The 15792-nt window shown below is 43.5% G+C and overlaps 1 protein-coding gene across 1 annotated transcript in view; it reads right to left on the bottom strand.

Annotated features, from left to right (window-relative positions):
• The window catches only part of LOC306773401 (fatty acyl-CoA reductase 1), a 58290-nt gene that overhangs the window by 3305 nt on the left and 39193 nt on the right, over positions 1–15792 (bottom strand). Inside the window, exons 3-8 of the mRNA XM_079263197.1 lie at positions 13750–13925; positions 9380–9559; positions 8719–8896; positions 7305–7349; positions 7111–7229; positions 4615–4682 (exon numbers count right to left, since the gene is read on the bottom strand). Of these exons, the coding sequence (XP_079119323.1) occupies positions 4615–4682; positions 7111–7229; positions 7305–7349; positions 8719–8896; positions 9380–9559; positions 13750–13925 (766 nt within the window). The remainder of the gene's footprint in view (positions 1–4614; positions 4683–7110; positions 7230–7304; positions 7350–8718; positions 8897–9379; positions 9560–13749; positions 13926–15792) is intronic.

Below are 15792 nucleotides of genomic sequence, written 5' to 3'. Positions count from 1 at the left end.
GTAGAAACATTTTACATGATGCTGGTTTAAACTGGTCTCTAACCAGTTACAGACCTTAACCAGTTACAGACCTGTCTCTAATCAGTTACAGACCTTAACCAGTTACAGACCTGTCTCTAACCAGTTACAGACCATAACCAGTTACAGACCTGTCTAACCAGTTACAGACCTTAACCAGTTACAGACCTGTCTCTAACCAGTTACAGACCATAACCAGTTACAGACCTGTCTCTAACCAGTTACAGACCTGTCTCTAACCAGTTACAGACCTTAACCAGTTACAGACCTGTCTAACCAGTTACAGACCATAACCAGTTACAGACCTGTCTCTAACCAGTTACAGACCTTAACCAGTTACAGACCTGTCTCTAATCAGTTACAGACCGTAACCAGTTACAGACCTGTCTCTAACCAGTTACAGACCTGTCTAACCAGTTACAGACCATAACCAGTTACAGACCTGTCTCTAACCAGTTACAGACCTGTCTCTAACCAGTTACAGACCATAACCAGTTACAGACCTGTCTCTAACCAGTTACAGACCATAACCAGTTACAGACCTGTCTCTAACCAGTTACAGACCTTAACCAGTTACAGACCTGTCTCTAACCAGTTACAGACCTGTCTCTAACCAGTTACAGACCATAACCAGTTACAGACCTGTCTCTAATCAGTTACAGACCTGTCTCTAACCAGTTACAGACCTGTCTCTAACCAGTTACAGACCATAACCAGTTACAGACCTGTCTCTAATCAGTTACAGACCTGTCTCTAACCAGTTACAGACCTGTCTCTAACCAGTTACAGACCTTAACCAGTTACAGACCTGTCTCTAACCAGTTACAGACCTGTCTCTAACCAGTTACAGACCTGTCTCTAACCAGTTACAGACCTTAACCAGTTACAGACCTGTCTCTAACCAGTTACAGACCGTAACCAGTTACAGACCTGTCTCTAATCAGTTACAGACCGTAACCAGTTACAGACCTGTCTCTAACCAGTTACAGACCTTAACCAGTTACAGACCTGTCTCTAACCAGTTACAGACCGTAACCAGTTACAGACCTGTCTCTAACCAGTTACAGACCGTAACCAGTTACAGACCTGTCTCTAATCAGTTACAGACCTTAACCAGTTACAGACCTGTCTCTAACCAGTTACAGACCGTAACCAGTTACAGACCTGTCTCTAACCAGTTACAGACCGTAACCAGTTACAGACCTGTCTCCAACCAGTTACAGACCTTAACCAGTTACAGACCTGTCTCTAACCAGTTACAGACCGTAACCAGTTACAGACCTGTCTCTAACCAGTTACAGACCTTAACCAGTTACAGACCTGTCTCTAACCAGTTACAGACCTTAACCAACCTGTCTCTAACCAGTTACAGACCTTAACCAGTTACAGACCTGTCTCTAACCAGTTACAGACCTGTCTCTAACCAGTTAGACCATAACCAGTTACAGACCTGTCTCTAACCAGTTACAGACCATAACCAGTTACAGACCTGTCTCTAACCAGTTACAGACCTGTCTCTAACCAGTTACAGACCTTAACCAGTTACAGACCTGTCTCTAACCAGTTACAGACCGTAACCAGTTACAGACCTGTCTCTAACCAGTTACAGACCGTAACCAGTTACAGACCTGTCTCTAACCAGTTACAGACCTTAACCAGTTACAGACCTGTCTCTAACCAGTTACAGACCATAACCAGTTACAGACCTGTCTCTAACCAGTTACAGACCTGTCTCTAACCAGTTACAGACCGTAACCAGTTACAGACCTGTCTCTAACCAGTTACAGACCGTAACCAGTTACAGACCTGTCTCCAACCAGTTACAGACCTTAACCAGTTACAGACCTGTCTCTAACCAGTTACAGACCTTAACCAGTTACAGACCTGTCTCTAACCAGTTACAGACCTGTCTCTAACCAGTTACAGACCGTAACCAGTTACAGACCTGTCTCTAACCAGTTACAGACCTGTCTCTAACCAGTTACAGACCGTAACCAGTTACAGACCTGTCTCTAACCAGTTACAGACCGTAACCAGTTACAGACCTGTCTCTAACCAGTTACAGACCTTAACCAGTTACAGACCTGTCTCTAACCAGTTACAGACCGTAACCAGTTACAGACCTGTCTCTAACCAGTTACAGACCGTAACCAGTTACAGACCTGTCTCTAACCAGTTACAGACCGTAACCAGTTACAGACCTGTCTCTAACCAGTTACAGACCGTAACCAGTTACAGACCTGTCTCCAACCAGTTACAGACCTTAACCAGTTACAGACCTGTCTCTAACCAGTTACAGACCTTAACCAGTTACAGACCTGTCTCTAACCAGTTACAGACCTGTCTCTAACCAGTTACAGACCGTAACCAGTTACAGACCTGTCTCTAACCAGTTACAGACCGTAACCAGTTACAGACCTGTCTCTAACCAGTTACAGACCTTAACCAGTTACAGACCTGTCTCTAACCAGTTACAGACCTGTCTCTAACCAGTTACAGACCTGTCTGTAGTTGGTGATATGTTCAGAGAATATAAACCAAGCAGAGCTCTTAGATCTAAAGACTCAGGTCAGCTAGTCCAGACCAGGGTCCAGACCAGAAACCAGACCAGAGTCCAGACCAGAAACCAGACCAGAGTCCAGACCAGAAACCAGACCAGAGTCCAGACCAGAAACCAGACCAGAGTCCAGACTGAACATGGAGAAGCAGCATTAAGCTGTTATAAACCAGTGGAACAATGGAGATGAGATTCACCTCATGTTGACACTTTTCCATCCAGGTGAAACACGTTTCCTTTATGCCTGACATTTGCATGAAAACCTTAATTAGTTTTATTTCGTTAATGATTTTATTAGTCCCTGTGATGGACTGGCGAGCTGTCCAGGGTGTACCCTGCCTTTTGCCCTAAGACTGTTGGGATAGGCTCCAGCTTCCCTGTGACCCTTAATTGGACTAAGCGGTTAGGATAATGAATGAATGAATAAATGCTTCTTTATGTTTGTTGCTGTGTTTTATGCTTCTTTCCACCATCTGTAGTGCTTCTAATGTTTTATGTAAAGCCCTGTGGATTGTCTTGTACCTGAAAGTTGCTGTAAAAATAAACTTTCCTTCCAGCAGACAGAATATTTTTAATCCAGATGATAAAAAAACATCTGGTCTGAAATCCCTGAAGAGCAGCAGGCAGTGCTAAACTCTGAGTCAGATGACGGTGCTCTGAACATCGACATCCACCAACCAGAAGGTAAACACAGACTTGGGAATGTGGATTTCCAGGAACCACAACCAGCCTTTAATCGGGACACCCGCGCAGAGAGCAACCCCGCTGTGATTTCCCCCCCACAATTCAACAGCGACCATCCACTGATGCAGAGGGCAACCATGTGACTATAGACATTACATCACACACAGCACGCAATCTGGCCCTTGTAAGGGTTGTTTCCATGGTAACAGGCATGTGGCGGCTGCAGGGGCTGAGATGACCAGATCTGAGGTGACAGCCAGCTGTGGCCTGGATCCTCGCAGCCTCGTTGGGAGCATCTCAGCCAACCTTGAGCTGCTCTCCGAGGGCTGCCACAGATCCAACAATATGAAGCTGCCGGCTCCCAGCGCGCCGCTTCATCCTCCTATTGTTATTATTTCAAGTTAAAGCTTAATTTGATTCCTGGGGGAGGGGGGGTGTATTGTTTCCTCTCATCCCCCAGTTTCATAACTGATCTCATCATGTGGACCAGTGGCACCGCGGAGCGCATCTCTTCCTCTCTGACACGGAGCTGCAGCGATCAGACCTAATCCTGCCACAGGCCATCTGCTAGCAATTTCCAAAGGGAGCACATCCGTTAATCTGAGAGTCTCTCCACATTCAGCCAGACGAAAGGAAACAATGATTTATTTATTTTAAATTCAGTCATTATTTTCATTCCTACTGCTTTTGTGAGAAACACACGGCTTCATTCCAGCTAAATACATCACATACAGTTCAGAGGAGATGAAATAATGAAGGAATTAAACATGTACTCTACACCTGAGGATAAAACTTTAGGTTTGTTGGTGTTAATATAACATGTTATGAAATAAAAAGGTGCAGAAAATAACCAACATTTAGCTTGTTGAATTTCAGCAGATTGTATGTTGAATATTGTTGCTTAAAACTAGAATTTTTCTAGTTTTTCTTAAAAAAAAACAAACATTATCAACAATAAATCTATTGAATAAAATGCAAATAGAAAACGCCTGTTCCCATTTTGCCAGTTTAGGACTAATATAAAGGAATAGTAACGACCTTGTCACACTAATCTGATTCATAATGACTGTGAAGTGAGAGGAGGAAACCAACATGTGCTGTTTGGCTGTTCTATAACCTTTATTAACACAAAGTAGCTTCCCAATCAAACCAGCATGAACACATGTATGTACTGAAACCGCTGTGACCAGTAGGTGGTATCTTTGCTCCACCTGCGGCCTCCGACATGGAGCCAAACCACCAAGCAGCAACATTATGTCACTTTCCCAGCTTATTGATTTGTGATGATGAAAGCAGGCGCAGACAAAACAGCTTCATAAATCCCCGCCGGCGGTTTGTGTTTCCAGCGTACTTACCAATCTCTCCCCAGTGGAACGGGTTGATGCTGCCCGTTGTGCAGTTGTACACCAGCGCTGTTTTAGGTCTGCAAGAAGCAGGAGATGAAGGTCATAACAGATTAATGTTATGTAATGAAACTGTAGTTGCATTTAATTGATCCGTTTTGATCCAGAAAACAAAGCGAGGCTGATGTGAACATTAGTAACATCCCACCATGAGGAGATTTGCATGTTTACATGTGAGAAAACAAGTGACTAAACCACAGTTTTACATCATTGTTCTCAGTCTGGAAAATCTGACCCGGTCAGTTTTAGTGAGAAAAACACTTCCTGGTCCAACCTCCGTCAAACCCGTCTGCAGACACACGAGAACTCATTTTATTCATTTCATGACAATAATAAGTAATTAAATAAAAAATACTTGATCTAAAAGGGAAATGATGTGTTTTGGGTTTTTTTTTAACATCAGGATAAACACATAAAATACTTCCAGTCTCTTTATTGCTCCTTCATTTTTCCTTTTGGTTTTCTGGACTACTTCATAGGAAACTCTGCTGTGTTTTATGGGAAGCTGCCTGAGCTGCAGGAGGGGCTGCACCATGTTCCTCAGTCCCTGTACGTCGATTTGCTATCAGTAAAAATCAACAAACAAACAAACTGAGGGAGCAAACAGTGTTTCTTTCTTCCAACTTATTTTAGCCTTTAAAGCCCATCCTACGAAGAACTGGGGAGAAAAGTAGAACTTTTTAACCTGAACTCTTTATTTGTCCCTTTAGCACATTTGAAAAAAGAAGAAATGAATTGTTTTTGTATTATCACCCTGTAATGGGTAATGGCCTAATGAACTGACCTCATTAGGCGACAGAGAAGCTAATGCTAACCACATGTTAGAGGAGTCTGGAGATCAGTCGTCACACTGCCAGAATATATCAGCCTGTACGTTACGTCACCACCAACACTTTTCTGACCCCTACAAGCTAAACAAGTTTAGAAGAGCTGGTTTTCCTCTAGTAAGTATCAAAATGCTTCAAAGCGTAGTAGTGGAGGATAAAAACGCAGTGAGGATGTTGTATTATGTTCCAAATGATGGTTTTTGTCCATTTCCACTTAAAAATCAAAATGAATGACAGTAAATAATAGAGATGTATATTAGATGATATAATCTGTATTTTATTAAACAAACCTGTCAGTAATGAAAAGCATTCAATCACTTAACATGCAGAGTTCCAGATGATTCTGTATCACGGTTATAGATCAATAAATGGTAAAAGATGATGGATGTGAAGTATGTTTGGATCCATGTCAACGCTGAGTCTTTCTCTGATATCACCCTAACAACGCAGATTAAACCTGGACATGCACGCTGGAAGTGCACGGACAGTTTCTGACTGGATCTCATGCTGTTTACAAGTCTACTGCCCCCCCCACCCCACCCTCTGAGATCTTCCTTCTAAGGATGCTCCACAGGTTCTCAGCAGGACTGAGGATGATGATGCTCCCACAAGGAGTATTTTTTTTGCTTTTATACTTTTTGTGCAGGTGTTCCTGCATCGCGGGGCGAAGCATTGTCTTTACTGCAGAGCGAACACTGCTTCCTTTTTCACCACGGCAGGAAATGATCAGTTAGAAACCGAACAGAGTTAGCAGAGGCCGCCCTGAGGGCTCCAATCATCTCACTCCTACAACCTAAATAATCCCTCCAGCACCACCAGCTGAAGCTGCAGACCTGTTGGAACATGGTGTCCAACCAGCATCCATCTATCTGCAGCATCCAGTGCAGCACGACATGCATCAGCCAATAAAACTGGCTGGAAATGACTTTTCAATGTTTCCCTAATTAAATGAGATTTTCCTCAGGACCAATATCTTTGTTTAAACAAAGAGAATGAACAATATCATTTTATTTACTGTCCAATGTTTTCACTCCTTTCTCAGGACGTTGGACTCTTTCACTCTTTACATCTGCAGACAGATGCTGTTTTCCTCAGACTGCTTGGAAACGGACTTAACAACCTCCTTCACTACTTTCCCTGTAATGAAGCTAAACTTCATCTAAAGATCAAACTAATCTGAGATTGTTATCAGTGATCTATAAATATAACAGAAAAACTAAGAGCAAAATGTTTCATAAGCTGAATCCTACATTCAGAATCATCTGGAAAACTGATAATCAAGAGAAACCTTGCGATGAATGATGGCGCAGCATCTTACCAACAAAAACAGCACTTTAAAAGGTTTCTTTACGTGTTTTTTAATCCAAAATGTAAAAGCAAGGAGTGAAAAGACATCTGGGTGTGATGCATCCTGTGATCCTGAAAGATTTTATCACGATTTATGAAAGTAATTCAGGATTAAAGCGGAGAAGCTTTGTGCACACTTTGCTTTACAGTGGGGAGCAAATCAAATCTTATTGTATGTAAAAAACCTAAAACCAGGATCTATATAAACCTCCAGTTTGTGTTTTTATTCATTGTTTTGCGTAAAAGAAGCATACTGCTTTGCGTTTCAGCTCACCTGTGCACGGCGGTGTACCAGCCGGCAGCCAGCGTCAGGTTGATGACCACATCGACGGGGATCAGATCAGCCACGGCGTCGTTGTTGGCCCTCATGGTGCGCAGGATGCCCTTCCCCGCCTGATCACAACAACACCACCTTCAGACTTCAGCGCCTCTCAGAGTTCTCAGGTTTAAGGGGGCGTGTTTACTCACAGCTATGAAGACTCCACTCGGCCCGTTGAAGTTGTCGATCCAACCCTGCGGCGAGAGAGCACAGGACACCCTCAGAGAGACCGAACAGGCAGTTATGGATCGTAGAAGCAACACACATGTGGCTACTCGAGGTTATGTTACTTCCTGTGGTGGCGCTGGGAGAAGACATGAGGCTGACTGTCTTCTTCAATTAGATGCTATTAAATATGGATGGAAGTTCTGGTCCAACAGACTGCTGAAGTCTCTCATGTGGGACTGAGGGTGCAGGGGAAACTTATCCTGGGTCTAATAATAAGCTGCACAGGAGGGTGTTCAGGAGGCAGACACAGCTTTGGGTTCATGTCGGCTTCTTCTGTCGGTAAAGTCACAACTTCCAGAAGATGTGAAGTCACAAAGTGATGCAGCGTTTCTGCTCATTCCGGCTGTAAATAAGCCGTCTCCATCTAATCTCCGCACAGCGCCCACTAGCATGGGCTGCCAAGGCCACCGCAGAGCCGCTGCCACGCTGAGCTTACAACTGCAGGCTGAGTGGAGCCAGGAACTGCCGTCACAGCCCCATATTTCCTGACGCTACGCGGAAAAGGACTTCCCCCTTCTTCCTCTGCTGTTTTCTCCATGCAGCAGCAGCTCTGAGCCACAAACACACCAGCAGCTCTGAAGCTTAGTCTGAGAAATAATTAAGCTTTAAATAATTTCTTAGAGTTTGGCTTTATATGAAGGAGTTGTAGCTCAAACACATTTAATGCTGTAATTAATAGTTTTATCATCAGTTTCTGACAAGGCGCTCCGAGGACAGCCTCATGCCTTATACAGCGAAGTATACAGAAAACTAAAAGCAAGTAACCAATGAAAATCCCCCTTTCTGGTCTTAGTGTGACGCGTGATGAGAACTCGGGGTGTTCTGGTCAGGACAATGCTGGATGCTGGAAGCAGGATCACTTCATCCTGATACCATCATGTATCTGAACTCTGATTATTAAGGCAACAGTGATCTGGTCAGAAACAATCTGCAGATGATTGACAGGAGGATGTTTCAGGAGATCAGAGATCCCCCCCCCCGTGTCCTTGCTGCCCACTGCTTGAGTCGACCGAAGACGATTTGTCTGAAAACACTCCAACAGCAGAGATATTTACCAGTTAACTGTAACTGGGCCACTTCAGATAAAAACCAGTGGGGAGCCGACCCTTGCAGGATTAAGTCGATCAATATCTTGTTTCCTTTCGTTTTACTGTCGCAGCACAACTAATGATGATCTAGAAATCCTGACTCTGTCTTTTTATGGGTGTCAGTCATGTTGACTAATATTTATCGCCTTCTGGTGTTGCCTTGTAGCAGCAGTAAGAAACCAGTACATGTCCCAGTGCTTTACAATCGGAGTTGGAGGGAGAAGAGGAAACTGCTCAGCAGACTCACGGGGAAAGGCTCCTTCCAGCTGGCTCCCACTATGGAGGGTCTGATGATGCCAATGTTCAGCTTGTCTTGCTCCTGCTGCACCACGTACTCAGCCAGGGCTTTGGTGTAGGTGTAGGTGTTGGGCCTTTCGCCGATGAGCCGCGGCGTGATGTCCCGCACGATGCCGTCGTCCATCCACCTGCAGTGGGAGTGAGAGCGCAGTCAGAGGGAAAAGAGGTTTGTTGCCTCCGTTCCAACTTTTTCTACACGTTGCTGCATCAGATTCCAATCAGCTCATATTTCCCATGAAAAGATAAAATGTCTCTGTTTCAACACCTGATATGATGTTTATCTTCTACTGGGAAGGAAATATGGCTTTATGAGACATGCATTTTCTATTTACATCTCAAACTATGAATAAATGTAAAGAAATAACCAACTTCAGCCAAGATGAATATTACTACAATAATAAACTAACAAAACAGGTTTTCTAAGGAGCAAACTCCTCCTCATAAGGTTCATTCTGGGAAGCTAAGCCGCGGATTTTACACAAAGATCTCCACCTTCAGGATGGACTGGAGCATATGTCACCCAAGTTAGAAAAACATAAAAAAATATCAGTCAAGCTGAACTGCGATACTGATGAAGAAGAAGAAAGTAAAAGCACTTTTCATCCACTCACTCCAGAGACTCGATGAGCTTCTTGGGCTCGACGGGCGGCGGGTAGATGACCTCATCGATGTGCTTGCGGTTGCAGTTTGCATAGGCGGTGGAGATGTGGATGAAGGCCTCGAGGTGGTGCATCTGCTGGGCCAGGCTGAGGAGCTGCTGCGTGGCGATCACATTCAGCTGCAGGGCGTGTCTACGGGCCAGAAGAGAGACATGTTACATGTTGGAACGTTTCTGTGGTGCGTGTGTGTGCTGTTAATAACACGCAGATGTTTACTGATCAGTTTCCGTCGGAAGCAGAGTTTGCAGAGAAAATGTTTTAAGTGAAGAGGAGAGATGTGAAATTAAAGACCTGCACAGGAAAAAAGCAAACATTTGCTCTTCTTTGTAAATATCTGGGTCTCAGCATCCTCCCTGCTAAGGCCTTTTCCCGCCCATCCGGCCACGAGTCTCCACAGAATCCGCTGATTACCTGAGAAGCTGCATATTGTACAGAATGACAGCCGAGCCACAATACAATCTGGTTTTTACACGCCTGGCCGGGCGGGATTCATGCTGCACACCCGCTCATGCCAACAATACAGCTGTCTGAGGCAAACGTGGGACCGACTCACTGACTCTGCAGAACTCTGGTTTGCAGATATTCAGCCTCAGCATCGTCTAATTTTGTTACTAACTGCACCAATAGATGATAAGAGTGTCCTTATACCAGGCCAGTATTTGTGTACTTCATCCGTTCTCAGCCTGCCGTCTGCAGAAAGACGTGGAAATAAACCTGCCTGAGCAGGTGGCAAACATCTACCGGATGATTTATAATATTGTCTGAAGGAAGGAAAAAGGCAACGAACATTTTCTCTTTCTCACTTTGTTGTGTGAACCTTAAGCAGAAAGACATTTCATATTTTTAAAAGACAGATTTTAAAGAAAGATATGAGCAGAAGGATGATTTTTTTTTAGGGAGAAATTAATGTTGTTTGAGGTTCAAACAACAAAAAACTAAAGTAATTATACATAATTATTGTTATAACTCCAGCTGATTCATACCATTACACTACATGTACAATAAAATGGAAGAAAATTCTTCTACAGTTGTGAAGCGAAAGAGCGATGAATGCAATAATAACAGTCTCCCAAAACAACTGAGTGAAACAATGGAAATTCTTTCTCAGGTTTTTTCTTGTTGTAAGACCACATGAGGCGAGCCCTTTAGCCTCCCTCCCACTCTGCACCATAAACTCTGCAGCAGAGCTGCAATAACACACAGATTTCCTTCAGCTCAAGGCAACAGAAAGAAACACCGAGGGCCAGTTCAACCATGACACACCGATATACCAGATATACTGCTGATCAGCTGACTAAGCTGCAGAAGAAGCTGCCTCAGGTAGAAGCCGCGCCTGGCAGCATGTGTCAGGTGAGTTAAGGCTGTGATGAGCAGCGAGGAGGGAGCAGAGGGGTCACAGGAGGATGAGGATGGTGGTTTTACAGGAGAAATGTGCGTGTGGGGGCGTGATCTTGTGCAATGCAGGGCAGTTAGGAAAGACTGGGCACACCGCTGCGCCTCTTCCTGCAGCTGAATCATCACCCATCTGTGTTCGTTGGGAGAATGCAGATGGAACGACTTGAGAGCAGAACAGCTCTGATCTCAGACTAGAAATGAACACTAAGACACATCTGTGTTTTAACCCCTTCAGCCCTGCATTCATTTACGACAACAAATAAATACAGAAAAAAAAAATGATTACAAAATACAGGAATAAATTGAGTTACAAATAAATATGAAATACACAGATAGGAATAAATACAGGGGGTGTGTGTGTGTGGCTCGGCTGCAGGGAGGTGACGGTGATGCTGTCCGTCAGGAAGCAGCAGCAGGTGAGGCCGACTGACACGGCTCTACCGCTTGTCCAATCATGACCTGGACCTGAGCAGTGACGGCCCGGCTGGCTGTCCTGGTCTTCCTCCCATACCTCCCAATACAAACCTGCCAAACCAGAAGCTCCTCTCTGCGTTTTTCTGCCTCAAAGAGCAACACCGCAAGAAATACGGAAGAACGAATGAATGAATTAATATGAGTAAATAAACAGATTACAATAAACTAATAAAATAATGTGGTTTGTTGCAAATTTGCCTCAGAATTACCTGAGAGATAAATAAACTTTTTACTGCTTCTGATATCTGGAAGAAACGACCAGAAATCTCATCCAAACATTACGTCTAACAAACTGGGTCCTGAAATTTTATTTTGCCACTGCTTTTAATTTTTATATTTTTCCTCTATTTAATTATCTCTATTTGTTTTTTGTTTACTGCCAGTTAACAGTTTGTACACACGTGTCCATTAAATCCAATAGGAAAGTGTGTATATACTACATTTTTACATGGACAGTGGTGGTGCTTTATTTTCCATTGCTGTCAGCATCACATGAACCTCGCTGTATGGATTCTGTCTGTTTCTCCTGTTTCTAACTCATTTTTTTACTCTTTTCAGTCTGTTTTAAATCCATTTGAACAGACATAAATATTTCTTTTTAACCTTGATTTTAATGTTTTATATAAATCACTTTGAGTTTTCCAGTTCATGGAGTTTGATTCATATTTAGAGTAAACAGTTAATTATTAATCTAAAATAAATGATCCTGAAATGCAGCTCTGACGCGAGCAGAGAAATCTCTTCTTCCTGGCCAGTCAGACTAAGCTCTGCAGCTCATTAAATCCTGACTGCTCGTGTTTTATGCTCCACTGTTCAGCAGAAATGTTGCTGCAAATCTCAGCGAAGCCAAACGTTCCTCTACGTAAACAGGAAGGATCGTCTGAGCGCAGATAGACCTGTAGAGCCGAGTCTCAGGCGGATTTACGACCCCACACTGCTTACAAGGCTGCCGGCCGCTGCTCAGGAGTAACGACTCTGTGATGACAGAGAGGATGAGGAGGGCTGAAAGGAAAGATGAAGGCCACTCGGGGGAAAGGAGATGAAGGTGAAGGAACGTAGACAGGCAGGGAGGCCAGTTAGAAAGTCCCAGCAGGACTGGACAGATCAATGAGTCAGAGAGGTGCAGCGGTATCCAGACCAAGCTGTCACTCAGGCCGGCCCACCCGCAGGCCTGCGTGATCCACCTCTGACAAACATCTACAGTGTCGGCATGTAAATAACGATCATAAGCAGCCGATTATTAGTTCATTTACAGTAAAGTTTATCTGTATTAGCAGCACGATGACTAAACTAAACTCTCCCATTGTTTGATGATATTCCTCACAAAGCAGCTTGTTGTCGTCACTTCTTACAGTTCCTCAAGCTGTTGTCGCCAACACACACTATGACAGCAGCTTGTGCAGGGAGCAGGGAGGTGCCGCGTTCTTCTTCTGAGTCTGGTATGAAAATATTTTCCATCTGATCTATCTGAGCGTTCTATAAATAAAACATAGTTATCTTTTTGAGCCAGAGATGTGCCAGTTCCACACCGTCATCCAGAACTAAAACACTTCCTCACACAGAAATGTTCATTGATCTCAGGTTATTTCTCTGCTTTCTATAAATATCTCTGTGACGTAACTCTGGTGAAGAATAGATCATGATTCTTCACCACCAGAAAGCCGGCGTGTGATGCGTGTGAACGCTCTGCGTCGCGTCGGGCACATCTACGGTTCCTTATGGTCTGAGTAATCAAATAAAAGGAAACAAAAAGGTGGAACACGTTATGATAAACGGGGTGTAGCAGGGATCCAAACGTTTTATTCAGGAGATCATCGGTGCCTTTTGTAACCATCGACTGACATCAAACTTTCTCCAAACAAACCCGTCCCAGCTTATTCATTTCATCACAGCAGAGCCTTTTAACTTCAAAGTCCACATCCACAGCAACGCCCTGCTCTTTACACGGTGAGGCTGATCAAACAGTATTTGCATGCCGTTGGCTTTGTCATGCGGTGAATATGTTTATGTCTTATGCTGGTGCTTTTCAGTGGGGCTGATCAGAGGTGGGGGCTGGAGATGATGTACTTTACAGTTCTAGATGTTGAATGTACATTTTGTGTCAGGTATAACGGATTTGTATGCTGTTAGAGAAGTTAGTGCGTTCTTTTCTCTCTGACTAACAGTTGATTTCCTCACATCCTCATCCTGCGCCACTTCCTTGTTTCTTTTATAATGAATGAAACAATGCAGACTGCTGGAAGAGGTGGACATCCTCTGCTCTGTAGTCTCACAACATGAAGTTCCTGCTACATTTACACAACAAGCTAGGAAGGCTTTAGTGGGTTCATTGTTTGACTGAAACGGCAAAAATCTGCTAGAGTTATAAAAAAAAGTGGGATTAAATGTAGTTTAGGTGTGTTTGTGCTGTGCAGCAGAGAGAGGAGTGTGTTTGCGGTAGGTGTGGTTCTCACTTGAGCGGCTCGTCGAAGCGGATGGTGGCGGCGCAGTGGAAGACGATGTCGATGCAGGCAGTGAGTTTCTCCACATCCTCGGAGCTGATGGCGAGGCCCGGCTGCGTCAGCTCGCTGCTGATCGGGATGATCTTCTGGTGGAAGTCAGGGTTGTCCTCTCTGACTCGATCAAACAGCTGCAAGACACGACAGGACGCAGGATCACCTTTAAACGTCGGGAGAATCATTGAGCTGGACAGCAGCATGGTTTCTTTAACGTTCTCTTTATAATCCAGATGAGCTGAAAGGCAGAGCGATTAGAAACTCACGTGTTGAAACAACATAAAAAGCGATGCAAGTCATGTAAACAAACATGACTTAAAGCAGAAGGAAACCTCCCTTTCCGTCTCATTATCTCCACTGGATGGCTGTCTGATCTATATCAGCAGTTCTATAAACTGTCTACACAAATCATAAACAAGTGTTGCTATCTAGGAGGAATAAACAACAATGTGGAAAGAGATGGTCAACAACGACACAACAAACTGCATCCCCAAGATCCCTCCCAAAGAGTCAGGTTTTACTCTTCATTTCTATTTATGAATAAAAACCTGAACATGAAGAAAGACAAAAACAAAAATAAAAACACCATGAAACACAGCTGAGAGCTTCTCGGCACGGCTCCATGTTGGTGTTGCTGTGTGTTCTCGCCACGAGGAGGTCAGTCTTAAAAAGATGTGCCAATCAGAGCAGCAGACTAGTCCTGGTTTTGGTGCTGTTGGTCTGAAAGCTTCGCTCTGCTGCCAAATGAAGAACAAGGAGTAGATGTGCTTTCTGATGAAGCCTATTAACCTATAAAACTCCAAGCTACTTCTGTCCTTGCTGTTTTATTTTAAATAAAAAAATGCATCTATTATCTGAACTCTCGACATCCAGACACGGCGCTTTCAGGACAAACTCAGCTGTCAGATTATGAAGCTAAAATAATGTAAAATCAACGTATAGATATTGCAGCATGAAACCGGCAGAAGAAAGCTGAAAGTTGTAAAAATAACACACAGATCAACAGTGTCTTTCCTCATCTGCACATCATTGTCTCACGTCTGAAACAAACACACAACACAAACTGTTTACATATTTACACTTTTCCCTCTTCCAGTTATTTCTGCTCCTTTCCTCACAAAACCAAGTCAACACCATAAACATCTTCCTGGCTTTGAGACAATAAAGGACCAGTATTTCTTCAAGGATTCATTTTCTAATATGAATAAGAAAATGAATTTTTTTTTCCCCATTTTTGTCAAACTAAAAAAAAAACAAAAAAAACAAAACTGTATTTTTTATTCTTCAGGGGTTCATTTTCTCTGATCCTCTCTGTTTTTCCCTCCACACTTTCTTCTCTAGGATAAAAAAAAAAATCTGTTTTCATTGTTGGATTTCTGCCTTTTGCTAACATTTAACCAATCAGCTTCTGACCTACATCAAACGTCATCTGTGAGATCTGCTGATTACCCAAAATCCTTCTCTTCCAACAGGAGAAAGCAGACTAAAAGAACTTAGCTTCATAAACACATCATGACAACCCCAAACCCCTAAACACACTTTAGTCTCTTTACATAAGTAACCGGATATTTTCTGAGTTTGAGGAGCACAAATAAAACATTTCTCCTTCATAACTTTCAGGTATTCATCAGCCCAGCTAGCAAGCAGGCTAATTTTACACTTTACACAACAGCTCCTTTGGGCAGGTGGGAAGTGAAGAGTAGCGGCTGCAAAACACCCACTAGTTTCTTTCGTCTGTGTCATGACTCAGACTGAGGAGTATTTCCTGATAATGTCTTACTGTAAACACAGCACACACACACACACACACACACACACACACGCACACACACACACACACACACACACACACACACACACACACACACACACACACAGGTCAGTGAGTCAGCCTGGAGAAGTAAGTGGAGAAGTAAGGAATAAATGCACTCCCTGCTCTACACACAACACTATCAGGCTTTTCATTTGTCAAACTTCTGACTGTGTTGGTGAACTCCATCC

Source organism: Telmatherina bonti, assembly GCF_933228915.1.
Source record: "Telmatherina bonti genome assembly, chromosome: 23".
NCBI lineage: Eukaryota > Metazoa > Chordata > Actinopteri > Atheriniformes > Telmatherinidae > Telmatherina > Telmatherina bonti.
Note: the sequence above shows the minus strand (reverse complement) of the source record. Positions and strands in the feature narration are given on the sequence as shown.